This window comes from Pollicipes pollicipes, unplaced genomic scaffold (assembly GCF_011947565.3).
Source record: "Pollicipes pollicipes isolate AB1234 unplaced genomic scaffold, Ppol_2.1 Scaffold_6686;HRSCAF=7923_pilon_pilon_pilon, whole genome shotgun sequence".
NCBI lineage: Eukaryota > Metazoa > Arthropoda > Thecostraca > Pollicipedomorpha > Pollicipedidae > Pollicipes > Pollicipes pollicipes.
In genome coordinates, this window is record NW_023596921.1 from 23,860,099 (window position 1) to 23,875,453 (window position 15,355).

General features: G+C 59.9%; 1 protein-coding gene across 1 annotated transcript in view; it reads right to left on the reverse strand.

The window, feature by feature from the left end:
• Nucleotides 1–15,355, reverse strand: part of LOC119107655 (uncharacterized) — a 119,632-nt gene that overhangs the window by 988 nt on the left and 103,289 nt on the right. The window contains exons 10-11 of the mRNA XM_037231171.1: nucleotides 503–706; nucleotides 19–198 (exon numbers count right to left, since the gene is read on the reverse strand). Of these exons, the coding sequence (XP_037087066.1) occupies nucleotides 19–198; nucleotides 503–706 (384 nt within the window). The remainder of the gene's footprint in view (nucleotides 1–18; nucleotides 199–502; nucleotides 707–15,355) is intronic.

Sequence of the window (15,355 nt, forward strand, 5' to 3'; positions counted from 1 at the left end):
TCCGCGGAGGCAACTGACCAGTGATGGGCTTCCAGGGCCGGGTGACGGTCCGCTCTGGGACCGGCGGCTTGGTGGGACGGCCCCGCGTCGACGCCGGCAACCGCGGGGGCGGTGACGGCGGCCGCGTGCGCCGGCTGGGCGGCGCCGGCGCCGGCGCCGCCGTCGTCGGGACCACCACGCCGATGTTGTAGCACGCCGCTGCCGGGTCAGCACGTCATCAGCACCGGTCATCGGTAGCAGTGGTCACGTGACCGTCGGGGATCGCCAGGCGCCACGCGACAAGGGCAACTGCGCCAACGCAAATGGTAAGGCGGGAGCGCAGAGCGCGTTCATGTTAACTACTTTTCCAGAACACGTATGATCGCGATTTTGTTACGTTTTAGTGGTGATCTCATTGCAAGATTCATCTATTTCGATGATGAACTACGCGACACCCGCCGGTCTCGGTGGCGGTCTGTGAAAGACCCACCAGTCTTGGTGGTGGCCTCCGTGAAAGACTCACCAGTCTTAGTGATGAGCATGCCGGTGCGCGTGGGGTCAACGCGGCGTTGGCAGCTCTCGTCGGTGCCGGCCTCGCCGATGAAGACGCGCCCGTCGGCCATGACGCGGCCGGCGAAGCACTCGTACGAGAGGACGTCACGCCGCTGCGTGTACGTGTACATGACGTCCCCCTCCGACCACGTGCCCAGACACCGGTACTCGCGCTCTGGAGACACGAACACCGACGGTCAGTGGCGGTGGTCACGTGACCAGGCAGTGGCGCTTGTGCTCCAGGGACACGGACACCGACGGTCAGTGGCGGTGGTCACGTGACCAGGCAGTGGCGCTTGCGCTCCAGGGACACGGACACCAGCGGTCAGTGGCGGTAGTCATGTGACAAAGCGCACTATTGTGTTCAAAATTTACGGCCAGTGATGCAAGAACAATAGCACCAAAAAATCATCGCAGGTCATGGTCTGTATTTTAGGTCTATAGCCATTGATATGCATATAAACGTTGCAATTTGTCTCATTAGGGAGATGCATTTCTAAGCTCAAATCATTTATAGTGCTGCTGCAAACACTGAGCAGCACTGGCAAACAGAGAAGAAGCCTTCGCGCAGGACTTCAAAATGGGAGCAATCGTGCGTAAAGAAGCAGTTCGCAGTCCAGGTTTAGCATGCTAGCAATTCAGAGAAGAAACCACCACCAGGAGTTTCATTTCCACTCCGAAAATTATTGAAACAGAAGAGAAACATGCACAAGCGTCCGCACTTCCACAGTCCATATCCTTGTATGCGGGGATACTCGAAGCCCAACGCGTTGCGCCAACAGGATACGCTGCGCACCACCGGAGGCCCCACACGTCCGCCTGCCGCTCTAAACCGCGGCCCCCGCCCAGCTGCGGCAGCGAGGTAACCGCCTCATCAGTCCGACGGCCTGGCCGCCGCCGCCGCCGCGCACACCCAATTAACATTCCTGCAGAGTCGGCCCAGAGGTCACCAAACACACGTGAAGTATTCCCAACGCAATACTTCAGCGGCGCGCTCCGACCATACGCTGGCAAAAAGTCGCGCACCGCGGCCGCACGGTCTGGGCCGCACGGCGCCGGCGCGCGCCGACGGAAAGCCCGAGCTCGTCACCGCGCCGTTGCTCGCCACCGGAGCGGCCGTTCGTCATCGGAGCGGCCGTTCGCCATCGGAGCGGCCGTTCGCCATCGGAGCGGCCGCCGCTCGCCACCGGAGCGGCCGTTCGTCATCGGAGCGGCCGTTGCTCGCCACCGGAGCGGCCGTTCGTCATCGGAGCGGCCGCCGCTCGCCACCGGAACAATGGGGCGAACGCCGGCAGGAAAGCCGGCTGCTCCGGGAAATGCTTCCACCCGTACGGAGTCAGAAATATCCGAGCATTTCGACGACTTCCTTCCCGATCTGTCATCCAGTGTTCCTTGCAAAGAGATGGCCGATGCCACGCTAGGCTCGATTTACAGAACCCTGTCGGCGAACAGAACTCTGGGGCGCCTACCACCCGAACGAGCTTTTCACAATGTAGCACATAGCATGATCGGAGAAGTCATGGGCAGCTCCTTATCTACCCGAGAATTCCTGACATCTCGCCGGGCCGTATCGGCGTCGTGCTCCGTCGGCTTACCTGCGTCATTTACCTCTCCAGGAACAAAGCAGCCAGACCGGGACAGCCAGCGCCGCGTGCAGCGAGCGGACGTGGGCCCACCCGGCGCACCCTCGTCACCGCCGAGGGACGTCCCCGCCCGCCGTGGGCTGCCGTGACGTCACGGCGGCGTGCGGGCACGCCGAGCAGCTCGTGATTCACACGGGCGCCGGTCCTCACGAGCCGGTGACTATGCTACTTTTACCGCGGCGGTGTGGCGACAGCGGAAGAGAAACGCGTCCCACGGTGTTCCCGCGACGGCAAGGTCGAGGAGGACCGGCGGCCAAAGTTTCGCTCGGGTAAGCGCCGGTAATTGCCGGCTATAACTAATGTCGGCGAAAAGCGGCGCGTTTTAGGAAACCTTCGGAAACCGTGTCATACGGAAACGATAGCTCACTTTTACTGGATGCCCTCTCTGTCTCGGATAATTTGCTCTGTGCAACCGAATCGAATCACTACACATCCTCCCGCATCCTCCGGAAGCATTGCAAGTGCAACCACCGGACAACGCCGCGGCGGTCCACCCCTGCTCAGCCTTAGTGCGCCCCTGGCGGCGGTCCTATAAATGGCATGGCCGGTCACGTGACTGCGGTCAGGCCGGCGCCCGAGGCACCATGTCCGTCGACTGCGGTCGGCCTGGGTCCGGTCTGGACGCGAGGCCCCGCCAATTTGCATCGTTTCACATGCGCCGTGATAATGGTGAGAGGTTGGCATCGACTGAAAGCTACGTGCCCGCCTGGCGCTGGGAAAATCACCCATCGAACCAGCACGTTCAGCGCGTTAAGTGTGCTAGACGATGAGAAAAAAACTCTGGTAACTGCATACTGCGGCGGGCCCTTGAGCTGTGCACTCGGGCCGGAATGAGAGATGGTGACTAACACAGAGGCGCTAGATTGCCAGTGATACTACACCGTCAGTGCGGCGGCGGGTGTCGGAGCTGATAGGCGCTGGCAGCTCCGACAGCCTCTCCGTCCAGTCCATAGCGGCGCGGCCGGCCGACACAGTCCCTTCGTCCATCGCCCAACGCGAGGTTTGGCCGGATCCAGGCCGGATCCGGATCCGCGCGGCCGGTGGGAGGAGCCGCGCGCTCCGGATGCGGCTGTGGCGGCCAGGAAGGGCGCGGCGCCGACCCCGCCCCACGCGACCCCTCCCCTCGGCGCGCTTCGGCTGCAGACAAAGCGGCAGGCGAGGCTCAGCGCAAGGGTTACGCCTGCCGCGCGGTCCACCGGCCGCCGGGACCAGCCCTCGATCGGCCCACACCGCTGGCCAATTTGTCAGCGTTGGGGCATTAGAGGCCGGGCGCCGCGCGCCGCGGCCCGCTCCCTGCGGTCTGCCGCCCGGCCGGGGCTGCGCTGGAGGCTCCGCTGCCGGCTCCGGCGGCCGGGCCCGGCCACGGGCAATTACCGGCTGGTCCCCGAGGATAGTTTGCCATTCACATTGTAATGATGTTTACAGACCATAATTGATTTTCTGACAGCTCTGATCGCATCAGATCTGCATGTTGAGGCAGAAGTGGAACGCTAGGATCGCCCTTTCCGCCACGTTAATCAGAAACGTTCCCGCTATTGAAAAGCTTTGAAATGCGTCATTTCGGATGTGACCCATTTCGCACTAGGTCATTAGAAACCCAGATAATGCACGGGTCCGCATCACAGTCAATTTGAATGTCTGAAGCTGTCGCACCGCGCGACCCACCAGAGGTCGCGCCGAGGGCGCGGCCATATTTAGACTTCAGAGTTCGATTTAAACGTTTATGGTTTTATGCGTGGCGCAGAAGAGCTTTACCACTGAAAAGGCAGAGCTGCGCGGCTGAAGCGATGGCATTACATTCAAACTTTGGGATAGGTGTTGCACGAAATCCCAAGTGAGATGGGCTTCATTGAAAAGCGGTGCAATGGTTACGAGGTGGATGTCAGAATCGGTGAAAACGCAGCCTCTACCTGCCATGATTACGTCACGCCTGGCCTGCCTTGCGGATCGTGTGTGGTGACCGTGCGGTTCGTGACAGCAAACTGCAGTGCACGGCACGTCTGAGCCAGGCGTGTGGCGTCCGACACGACGCTGCCCAACTGGTGCACGTGGCCACGCAACGCGCTGGGCGCCTGCGCGGAACCCCCCAGCGCACGTGAGCCGTGTCCACACGTGTCGTGCTCGCACGTGCCGCCTTCACAAACGCTTGTGCCGCCGGCGTGAGGTGCGGCGTCGTTCTGCTACCTTCGTGGAAAGCGGCCAGCGACAGAGGCGGCGGCTCGGTGGCCGCGGCGCCGACAGGGACGACCGCCGGTGGGACCGGCCGGCGCGGCGCCGCGCCGTCTCCGTCCACTGCGCCTGGCAGAGGCTGGCCGCCGCTGAACCTGCCCAAGGGCCCGGGCCACGGCCGCACCGCCGTCGACACGCCGTCGCCGTCGCCGCCGCTGCTGTCGTTCGGCGTCCGTGTCGGCGGTGCGGCGCTGTCCTGGACGGGGCCGCCGCGCCGCGAGTACGCCCACGGGTCGTAGGCAGTAGGCGGGGGCGAGGGCGGGGGCGGGAGCTGGCGACGGCGGCGCGGCCGGATGCCGCCGAACGCCGGCGCCGTGCCTCCAAACCGCGGCCGGCTCGGCAGCGCGGTAAGCACCAGCGGCCGCCGGGCGGGGGCGGGGGCGGGGGCGGGGGTAGGGGGGTCGCCCGCCCGCCGCCCGGATTAGCGGGGGATGCGGTGGGACAGCGCGCGGCGTCCCTGAAAACAGCGACGGTAAGGGAGCTGCGCTGCCGCTGCCACAACCACGGACCGAATGAGTAAGAGGGGGCGAGACGGCACTAGTTGCTGGTTGCGCTTGCTAGGGATCCGCAGCCGGGCGCTTTGCTTACAGCTGTTTTGATCAAAAACTGCTAGAGAGTTGCAGCCAAACGCAAGAGCGTAAGATGGCGCACTGCCGGCCAAACTGCCTTTTCGTCAGCCAAAGAGGCCTTCGGTGATTTGACTGACCAGATTTGCAATTCCCTAGATTCTAAAGGGAATCTAATGCCGCTTTCAGCAGGGGCAGTACAAGAAGAGAATTGGAAGAAGCAACCGCTCGTTTTCCTTTCAGCGCAGACGACGATCGCTGAGATAAGTATTTCGGAGTGTTTTAGGAGTATTTATCCTAGACAATTTATATGACCTTCATGTGATTGCCGCTCGCCCATCATCGAATAACAAAGGCAGCCGCTGTGAGTCGCAAAGGTCCAGTCGAATGGAGGTGTATTCCGCGGCCACATGTCTCGCTTAATCTAATGTCTGAAAGTGTCACCACCAAAAGAGATTAGTACTTCACCCACCAGACAATCATTCCTCAGACTCAGAAGACCAGGTTGAGAGGCAGGAACGTGCTCAAGACAAGGCTACAATTTGGCATCTCTTTGGATCTCGTGTCCAAAAAAACTCACCTTCATAGATGTCAGAGGCATTCAGACAGCTGACCACGGTGTAGAACATGATGTCAGGGTTGTTGCAGTCCGAGTAGAGCTTGGCACAGAGCTGGCCGTCCGTGTTGGGGATGATGCCCTCGTACTCTCCGGCCACGGGGCAGGAGGCTTCCTGAAGAATCCGCTTCCCTGTAGAAGCACATCCGACCTCAGTATTGTCCACGTGCGGGGAGTACGTAGAACCCAGGACGATAACCTCAGGTAGAGTTGCGGTTACCAAGCGGGGATATGACGTGGCGTCCGGCGAGCATGGTGCAGACTGGTGCGGAAGGCATCGCCTCAGAGCAAGACAGCATTATGCTGTGCTGAGTCGGACGGGTGCGAACACTCCCCGAGCTTTTTAGATCTGGGACGGAGAGATCTCAATCAAGCGGAAGGCTGAACACTGTCGTCGCCGGGCAACAAGCAGAAAGTCGGAAATCTACGGCTTCTCGTGCTCAGGTACCGGCTAGAAATCCCACTTTTTGCCCGCGTAGATACGCTAACAGGGGACATTTTCAGCCCGCTCGGCTCATGAAATTGCTCCTTTTTGTCATTAGCAGATAGTATCACTTTCGGCCCGATACGATCTTCCCTAATGACGGGAAAACGTTGCGCTACAATCCGCGGCCTCGCCCGTCCGGCTTGACTTTGAGCACACCACGTCTGCACCCGTCTCGGAGATCCCAGGAACTGGGGTTGGGCAGGACCGGGCGGGGGAAAGCGAGGATGTCGGCCCTGGTGTGGGTGGTCCCTGCTCGAAACCCAACGCTATCTCGTGCTGTGCCTCCAGCAACGACTCGCCGCTTCACCCACTACGCAGTGAGGCACAGAACGTGCTCACTGCGGAGGATCTGCGGGCTCGATTTGCCCCCGAGGCGAACGCTCGAGCGTGGCCTGTCTCGTGTGGCCGGGTGGTACCCGATGAAGCGTGAGGGCGGACGGCTTGGTCCCAGCGTCGTTCAGCGTGAACGGCCATCGGATTAGCCTAAACGGCTTATTCCGATGAGCCGTACTGGCCGGCTGATGAGAGCTGACGTTAATGCTCCGAAATTTGTCCCCGCTTTTCGCTTTGGTTCCCGCGGACAAACCGGCGAGCCCAACAGGTGGCGCGATGTGGACAGCAGCGCTCAATGGGTCGTGCCGAACAACCGCCGGCGCCACTGCGGTGCTGCTACGACAGCCGACTCGCCAGCTGATCGAACGCGCTGCCGATGCGAGGGGCCGCCGTCCCGGACATCGGCGCCGGTGAGGCCGCCGTCCCGGACATCGGCGCCGGTGAGGCCGCCGTGCCGGACATTGGCGCCGATCAAATAGCCGAGGAATCGGGATGACTCACGTCCTTGCGTAATCCAGCCGGTCTCGAGGAACTGGTGTGGCTCGCACATGTCGTCATTGGCCGTGATGGCCGGACTGAGACCTGGAACCCGCGCGTGCTGGTCATGTCGTGACGTCATGATGGGTGGTACGGACTACATGGCGCTAGAGTCGCTCTGCGGAGAGCTCACATAGAGAGATGCGCGAGAAACTTATGATCACTCTAAGCCAGCTGGGGAAAAGTCCAAGTGCGTTTCCCCTGAGTCCGACGACTCCTTTATATCCAATGTATCAGATCGAGAATACACATTGACAAGTTAAGAAAACAAATAGTAAAGCTTTGCGAACTTTCAGCGTCGTAGGAGAATCGTATGGTTATTCATAAGACAAAAATGGCCAGCGCGATTTTCAAAACTACGAAACTATCACAATCTTTAAAACTCGCGGCAAATCGCAATAACGCTTACATTTGTTATCTTCGTATCCTGTGATTGTGTCTATTGATACCATAGACTTTCAACTTAAGCACCGTTCGTAAAAAATATATTGAGTTAAATTCCTACGTACCAGGTCCTTAGCAAAGCGACGTCAATACTAGACATGTATTCCTCGAACTATTTTTAAACAAGGAACAGCAATTCTAGATACTGACGATGACCAGCAGCACAGGTTGCTTGCGATGTATTCTGGCAGATGTCATTAAGGCCATGGCAATAGCCAATTCATGCTTACAACTGCCATCCGCTGGAAATAATGTGAATGACCATGAAACTCCGCTTCAGATTCATAAAGGTCGTGGTGCAGCGGTCGCTATCTGACCCCAATTATCGGCCCCTTAGCACCTGCCTGCTTTTTGTGTCCAGAATATTATACGACGACTGTCCAACGATAAACTAATAGTGACGTGTGCTATGCGTCCGAGGGGCATACAAAACCACTCCGAGGCGTCGCAAAAACACTGAAAGGAGTCTAATGAAGCGAGTCTTTGCAGGGTAAATACATCCATTGAAATCAGTGGAACAATGGAGCTGAAACTAACCTATCTTGTCCAGCACGTGTGCTCGTGCCTGCAGTCTGCACGCAGAACATTATCACAAATGAGCCACAAATAATACCGAAACGTTAAGTAAAGTACCGCAAGACATTTATACTGCAGATTAGAATGTTACGTTCAACTTTGTGACCTGCAGTGATCTTTGTGTCTGACCTACATCATTTTTTACCCCAAGTTCCCCATACGCATCTTGCAGGACGAAGCACTGATCGGAGCGATCTGAAATTTACCAGTTGAGAAAAGCGAGCTCGACCTCTACGCAGCAAATGTCATAGAGAACAATGAAGCAATGGGGAGGCCTTCATGATCGCTTTCTTTTCTGTATCGAGCCATCCCACTAAAAATTACTGGAGGTCGTGTTTAAAATTGTCTTTACAACCAGAAAAAGTTGTGGCGCTTTTGGGTAGGTGTCGGAAGTGATTTGTATTTCACTACACCCAAACACCGGCCACATACCACGCCGAAACCAATTACCATTCTTTTTCAACAGAACAAACAAGCCTGACCCGGTTAGCTGTGTGCTTGCTGGCCAACCCTATGCTAACAACTCGGTCGTTAATTCCGCCCGGTAAACTGGCGTCGACACATTCCGGAGACGGCTGGGAGGGTATGTCTGCCGTACTCGCTCACTGATTCATTTGACCCTCGAAATGAGCCTGAAGTGGCGGTCGAATCGCTTCTCCCATCATACGCCCATGCTGCGAGCATTGCCTAAGCGCTACACAATCATCCTGACACATGATACAATCAGCACGCGCCGATGAGATGCAGAGTTCACGAACTGTAATACGGACTCGGCCTTCGGCCTCCCACGCAGGGATTATATCTGAGACAACCACGGCCACGCGGTGGCAACGGGCTCGTTAAGAGTCATGAGCACAGCTATACGACCTGAATAATGGGACGCAGCAGTCACTTAACACTCACCTAGCTGAAACTCCATAACGTTGTTGCCTCTCCGCTTCAGCCAGATGCAGTTGTAAGCCTCCTCGCCGCTGCCAAACAAACGCAGCCCATTAGCATTGCAGGCATGGCTGAGTGACTCAGGGAGTTCATTGATCGGCCAGCCCACGCCAGCCGTTCGCGAGCCTGTGGTCGCCGCTGTCATCTGGACTGGCCGGCTCCGAGAACTCTCCACAATACCGAACATTGCAGCCGGGATTCCGAGCCGTCGCGGGGCACAGTCTGGGCGTCGCCAGACGTCCCGATGTACGGCCTGTGATTGCAGACTTAGGCAGGAGGGCGGGGCAGCTGCTTCGCTCCCACCCCGCCGACAAACGCCGGTTCACAAGAACCGGTGGTCAACGTGCGCCAGAACCGCATGACTGTCTGAAAGCCACTGGACAACGGTTAATCATGCGGCATCTCCTGCCTCTTCCAGATCAGCCGCATCAGCTCACAGAGAGAGGAGAGAGAGAGAGAAGAGAGGAGAGTAGAGAGAGAGAGAGGCCACTCACCACTGCGAGCGGGAGTAGATGACGTATTTCTCGTCGTGGCCGGCGATGCAGCGCGCTGTGTGTGTCTTGAAGTTCTTGGCGTCCTTGTAGACCATGGTGTCGCCGTCGACGTGCGAGTGCTGCCAGTTCCCTGCGCCCAGTCCGGGGAAGGAGCAGGAGGCCTGGCGGACGGCCAGCGCCACGGCTGGCTGGGTCTGGCGTCCAGCACCAGGCGCTCGTAGGCCGCGCGTGGCGCTCACCAGGTCCGGTGGCAACGAGTCGGACGAGAGCGCCATGTAGATGCTACCCGTGCCGGCCTCCTTGCGGTACATCTGGTGACGACAACAGACGTGCCGGTCAGTCACGGCACACAGACAGACGTGCCGGTCAGTCACGGCACACAGGCAGACGTGCCGGTCAGTCACGGCACAAAGACAGATGTGCCGGTCAGTTGCGTACACAGACAGACATGACGCGGCGCACGCAATAGTCACGGCACAGCAGACAGACGCGCGGTCGCTGCGACACACAAACAGACACAGCGGTTAGCAATGGAAGCCCGGACGAGCGCGGGGACCTGGACGCACATCGATTGACTTAAAGCTAAGACTTGTCGCAGGACTGAAATATTTGCTCACGGGTCCCGAGAAAGACATTCACATTTCCATCAGTTCAGAGCTGTGTTGGGTGCCACGCGAATGCTAATGGAACAGCGTGTAATGAATCATCATTCGCCACTAGCCATTTTCACCGGAATCATACCGGTTCTGAGTGGAAACACGTTAGCGAAATCTATGCCAACATTCCAGGGCGAACAATGTCTTTCATCTTTTGGCTGTTCAAAGAAAAGTTCATCAGCGTCAGTGCCGGGGTGCCGGTGCGCTACTTGTTTTAATTATGTTTAGTGCCGCGCTTCATCAAATATATGTGCGTATTTCAAAAAGGCAGCCAACACTTCACAGCGCATACCGTCTTCCAAACCAACACGATCTGACTGGACGCAATGAGCCGTTATGGCGCTTTATTCGCAATTGCTATCCAGTGCGCCGCCGTGCAGAAAGGACTGCCGCCTGCGCGGTGTCAGCGGTGCAGGCAAGGCCGCGCGAGCGGTGACTCTCTGCGGTTGGAGGTCAGACGGCGAGCACCTGCCCCGCCGGTTCCGATCGCTGGCCATGCTCACCGGCCGACGGCTAATGGAGGCGGCGGGGGCAGCCGAGGGGAACGGGCCGACACCCGCCGGATGCGGCCGCCTCGGCCCCCTCTCCTTGCTGTCACACCAGGCCAGCGGGGGATCGCCAGCCCCGCCTCCCACCCGTCAGCCAGGGCCCGGTCTCAAGTCTCACTCAGCTGACACGGCGGGGCGTGTCGCGACGACACGGTGCCCATCGGGTGGTGCCGCAAACCGTGCCAACCTTCGCAAAACAAGCCGCTAATTGAGGAGATGCCTATCGGCTATTGTTTTCCACCATAACCGGCGGGATTCTTTCTTTAGAAGCGTGGCGGGGCGCATACAGGGGCCAGATTTAGCGGGCAGGAGTACCACTGGTGAGAGAAGGGGGGATAGGGGGGGCACCATCCAGCACCACTATCTCTTCCGTGTCAGTCCCGGAATGCCACGTCACGTCCTGTGGACGACAGTGCCTGTCAGCAATTACGGCCAGCCCCGGTCCCGTTGGTCGCTTCACGGCGCGCTGATCAGCGGGGCACGTCGTCATGCCGGCGTGAAGCCGGCCGGCCGGGCTGCGCTAGTGAAACAGGCTCGCGGTGGAACAGTGCGGCGCCGAGGAAAAGACATCGCTCTGGATTAGATGCTTGGATGATGGATTTCGATCACATCAGGCTGCCTTTAAGATCACGAGGCCGGAAAATCCTGCACTTTGCTCTCCTGCGTTGTTACTGCTGAGGTTTTCGTAAAAAAGCGCATCGCCAAGTTTCTCCAAAAGTAACCCAGTCAACTTCACATGAGGGATCCGGGAATGAACGTCCTCTGATCACGAAGTCCGCGGGCTTCATTACGTACAAATTGACGCTGCCGTGGCCGCACCGCCGCGTTACTGTACCGACGCACGCACAAAATGAGGCTAAATGGACGCAGATCTGGCGCGGTGAGCTGTTTCGGAAGTGCGGCGACAATTATTTCCAGCGCTCTGGTACGGTGCACCAAGTCTCATTCGCGTAATCATAGCTGTCGGGGAACGGTCTGATGCCCTGTGCAGAACGCACGGCGTGTTTCCGCTGGCACGGCGCTGCAGCCGGCAGCAGTGGAACTAACCAGCACGGGCACGGCGAACGGTACACCCTGGCCCCGTCCTAGGGCGACGGCTGAAGAATGCAGCGCGTCGTGCTGCCCTGGAATCCTAATATCGAGCGGCTGGTCAGAAGTCCCGCTATCCAAAGAGCAGCGCTGGCGACGTGACGATTTTTGTTGTTAAAGTCACCGCTGCGCTCATGGACAATCGAATTTACAACAAAAGGCGGAAGCCTCGTCCGCTAACGGTGGGCCGCTTCATTTGTCGCCGCTGCGCCACAATCGCCGGACGCCGAGAGCCGACTGCCATGTGGTCAGCTGAGCCCGATCCCAGGCGGGCAGCGGAGAGCTGAAGCCCGCACGATGCGGTCGATACGCTGGCCGGACCACACCCTGTCGTATCCGGCGACGGCTGACTGTCATAGTCACCCTCCCCCGCCCCGCCACGGATCACAGCGATGGTGTGACAGGGGCCGTGGCCTCGCTGCCACGCTTTGCGTATCTCGGAAACCACGCATGGTCGTGACGGTTACTTAGAATTGACGCTTGATAAGCGTCATTTGCGCCGAATCAAAAGAGCAAGACATCTACTATTTCAAAAGTCAGGTTCGGTAATGGTCAGTTGATTATTTCAGGTCCAAGGTTTTTTCTCTCCCAGCGGCATAATCATTTCATTCGGCGCTAATGTGCACCCGGGCCATCCCGCCCAGGTCGTAATTTCGTCCTCTGCTCGGCGGCAGCGGCGGCGGCCGTCAGACGGCCGCGAGGCGACACATTCTGCGCGCCCTAATGGCCGGCCGTTTTAAGTGGAGGGCCGTGTACCGATGCACCGGATCGGGCCGATCGAGGCGGCAAAAACGGCGTCGGCCCGGCGACCAGGCACCTATCGGCGGCGATCGGGCGGCGCCGGCGCTGGTGTACGCGCGGCCGTGCGCGCCGATCAGGCGTCATGCGACGAAACCCGACCCGCGCCCCCTGATAGCCTCGCTGAGGGATGCTACCGGCCGACCCTCGCACGGCGCGGGACTGCCGCGACACCCGTCTGCTCGCGATCGGCTAAATTGGGCAGCTTTGCCCAACGCGCGGAGTGAAACACGGGTGTCCACAGAAGCGAGCTGGAGCCGATGTTCAGGCTGCACCCAGATTTGAACCTGTCCGTTAGCGATGTTGCGATAAGATTGCAGGCAACTTCCGAGCATCGTGAGGAGTGCAATGCCTGGGAGTATCGCTCGTTGCGGTCTACTCTTCGTCATGCAGTTGCCGCTGTCCGGTGTCACTACGACGTGACGAGACCGCCACTCTCTGTTATCTCCCCGGCAGTCGTCACTCGTCCTGCGCCGCCAGTCACCGCTTACGTGCTCAGGGCTGACGAGGAGGCCGTTTCTCCCATATGGGTGCGAGCGCCTCCGGCTCGGTTGTGGCCAGCATTCCAACAACCGTGGCGCCTGGGCCCGGATGCCACGGATGCAGAACTGGCGGCTGGTTATCGGACACTCACCGCGCATCGGTAGCGAGGCCTTTTGTCATCGAAAGCCTCAGCGTCCAGCAGGGCCATGAAGTTGTTGCCGTTGTTGTCCTGCCAGTCTCCAAGACATTGGAACGTCATGTCTGTGAGGAAAAACAAGTAGGTTAGGTGATATGCAGTGGTCTTATTTCATTGCTGCTCTGATTCTGCATCGTTTTTTTCATGAGATTATGGCTCGACATTATGACACGCTCATTTGATGCTTGTTCTACTCAAGCCCCACAGGACAGTTTAAAACGAGGCGAACAGTTCAGAGAGCTGTCACAGGGACAGACTGCTACAGTAAGCCGAGGCGTGCCGGGCTACAACACGGCTTATCCCCGTCCTGCACAATGTAACAGCGATGAAACAAGCGTTATCCGCATAAAACACTGACGTGGAAACCGGCTCTTACTGAGGTCCTGTCTGAACGAGCAGTCACTGAAGCGGAGGTGGAGTCCGAAGCCGTACGGACAGTTCGAGATCTGGGAGCGCGAGTCCGGACACGCGGCCGCGCTCTCTGTGCCGTCGGCGATGTCGTACGAGAAGGAGAAGCGGCCGCTGATCGGGCAGTACACCTGATGTACGTGCGGATCGTGGCTCCGAGTCTTCACCTCTGCGAAAGGGATACCAGAGTTAAGTCCAGATTCCTGCACGCATCGCAACAGAGCACAGCTGGGCGGCCTGACGCCAACGACATGTAAGCCTTGCTACATCTCGCCAACGCAGGATCATAAGCATGAAACGGGTGCCGCAACGACATCAAATACGTCCTCTGATCCGACCCGGCTCAAGCCAGATAAGATTTGTCACTCAGCTGCCGCTGTCTTCCAACCTCGGCCGTTACCACACCCAGCCACGCTGCCTCTGGCCGCGCCGCTCGCTCGGCCGACAGCGGGGACCGTGCACTGTCGCCCGTTGCCGCAACTTCCGCGGCGGCAGGCTGCGCACCGCTCGCGTTGCGCCAATTACATTTTTCCATGACCTCTGTACGGGCTGGGAGCCGCCGCCGGCGGCGGCGGCGGTGGCGGGCCGGGCAGGAATGCCGTCCCATGCCGGGCGCCGACGGTGGCGGGCGGAGGCCGGCCAACGGCAGCCGTTTATGGCCCGGCTCCTGCCAGCTGCAGGGCGTGATGCTGACCGCGCCTATGGCAACAGCACGCCAGTCGGCGCCGCGCGGCGGCAGCAGGCCGGACGCGACGGAGAAGTCGTGCAGGGCCGCGCGTTTTAGAAAAGTCGTAAAGATCTAGACGTCGGTACGCTTTACAGGCGTCACGACCGCGTGGCGACGTCAAGATGCCGCCGTCAGATACGGTATCAGAGACTGGTCATCTCAGACAGCTGATCGAGCACTTCTGCACCCTCCGTCAAAAGGTCCACGCGCTCCCCAGGCATTGCGGCGACCTAGCACGCATCCAGCCTGCCGCGTTCGCGCACTGCGGCGTCGATTCCCGCTCGCCGCCGGCCCGGTCGGCCGCACCACTCCCAGGACCACCGGGAGAGGCAGGTGGCTGTCGCGGCAGCCAGCGTCAACAGGCGGCGCCGCGCCGTCAGGGGCTGGCGCGAGCGGCCAGGTGCTCGAGCCGCACCTGAGCGCGCCGGCCGCGGCTCCGGCAGGAAGGCGATTCAGCGCGGCCACCGGAGCGCGTCTATCCCACTGCGCCCCACCAGACCGGGCGGAAGTAAGCGGCCGCCCGCTGCAGCGGTACCCGCTCATCCGGGCCGGCGCGTGCTGGCGCCGCCACACCCCGTGGGATGCCGGGTGACCCCGGCGACCCGCGTTCTCACTTCGGGACCGCGGTGCCCACCGACACCTGGCGGAATGGCGACAGCGCGCGCAGCCTTGTCACGTGACTACCGCAGGCGATGGGTGAGCCATCGCGCCGGTAGACGATAACGTTTCAATTTTCCGCTGCGCTCCACACGTTACCATTCGGCAGACGCGCGCCACGCAGCGGCCCGCTGCTGTCGTCAGTGCCGGTTGGGCGGCGAGAGGCGCGGCGCGCAAGTGACCCGTGCTTTGGGACGAGCTGTCAGCAGCGGCGCGCGTCTCGTTCCTCACAGCACGAGACCGCTCCCCCGCACATCCATCAGGCCGGGGACGGCCACGAGCCGCCTGCGCTGGGGGCGCGTGCCGGGCGACGGCCTCGACAGGTCAGCAACTGGAACCCAGCACGGGGCGGCCGCCGCGTGGGTGGTGTAAGGACACCCGGGACAGGCGGGATGGAC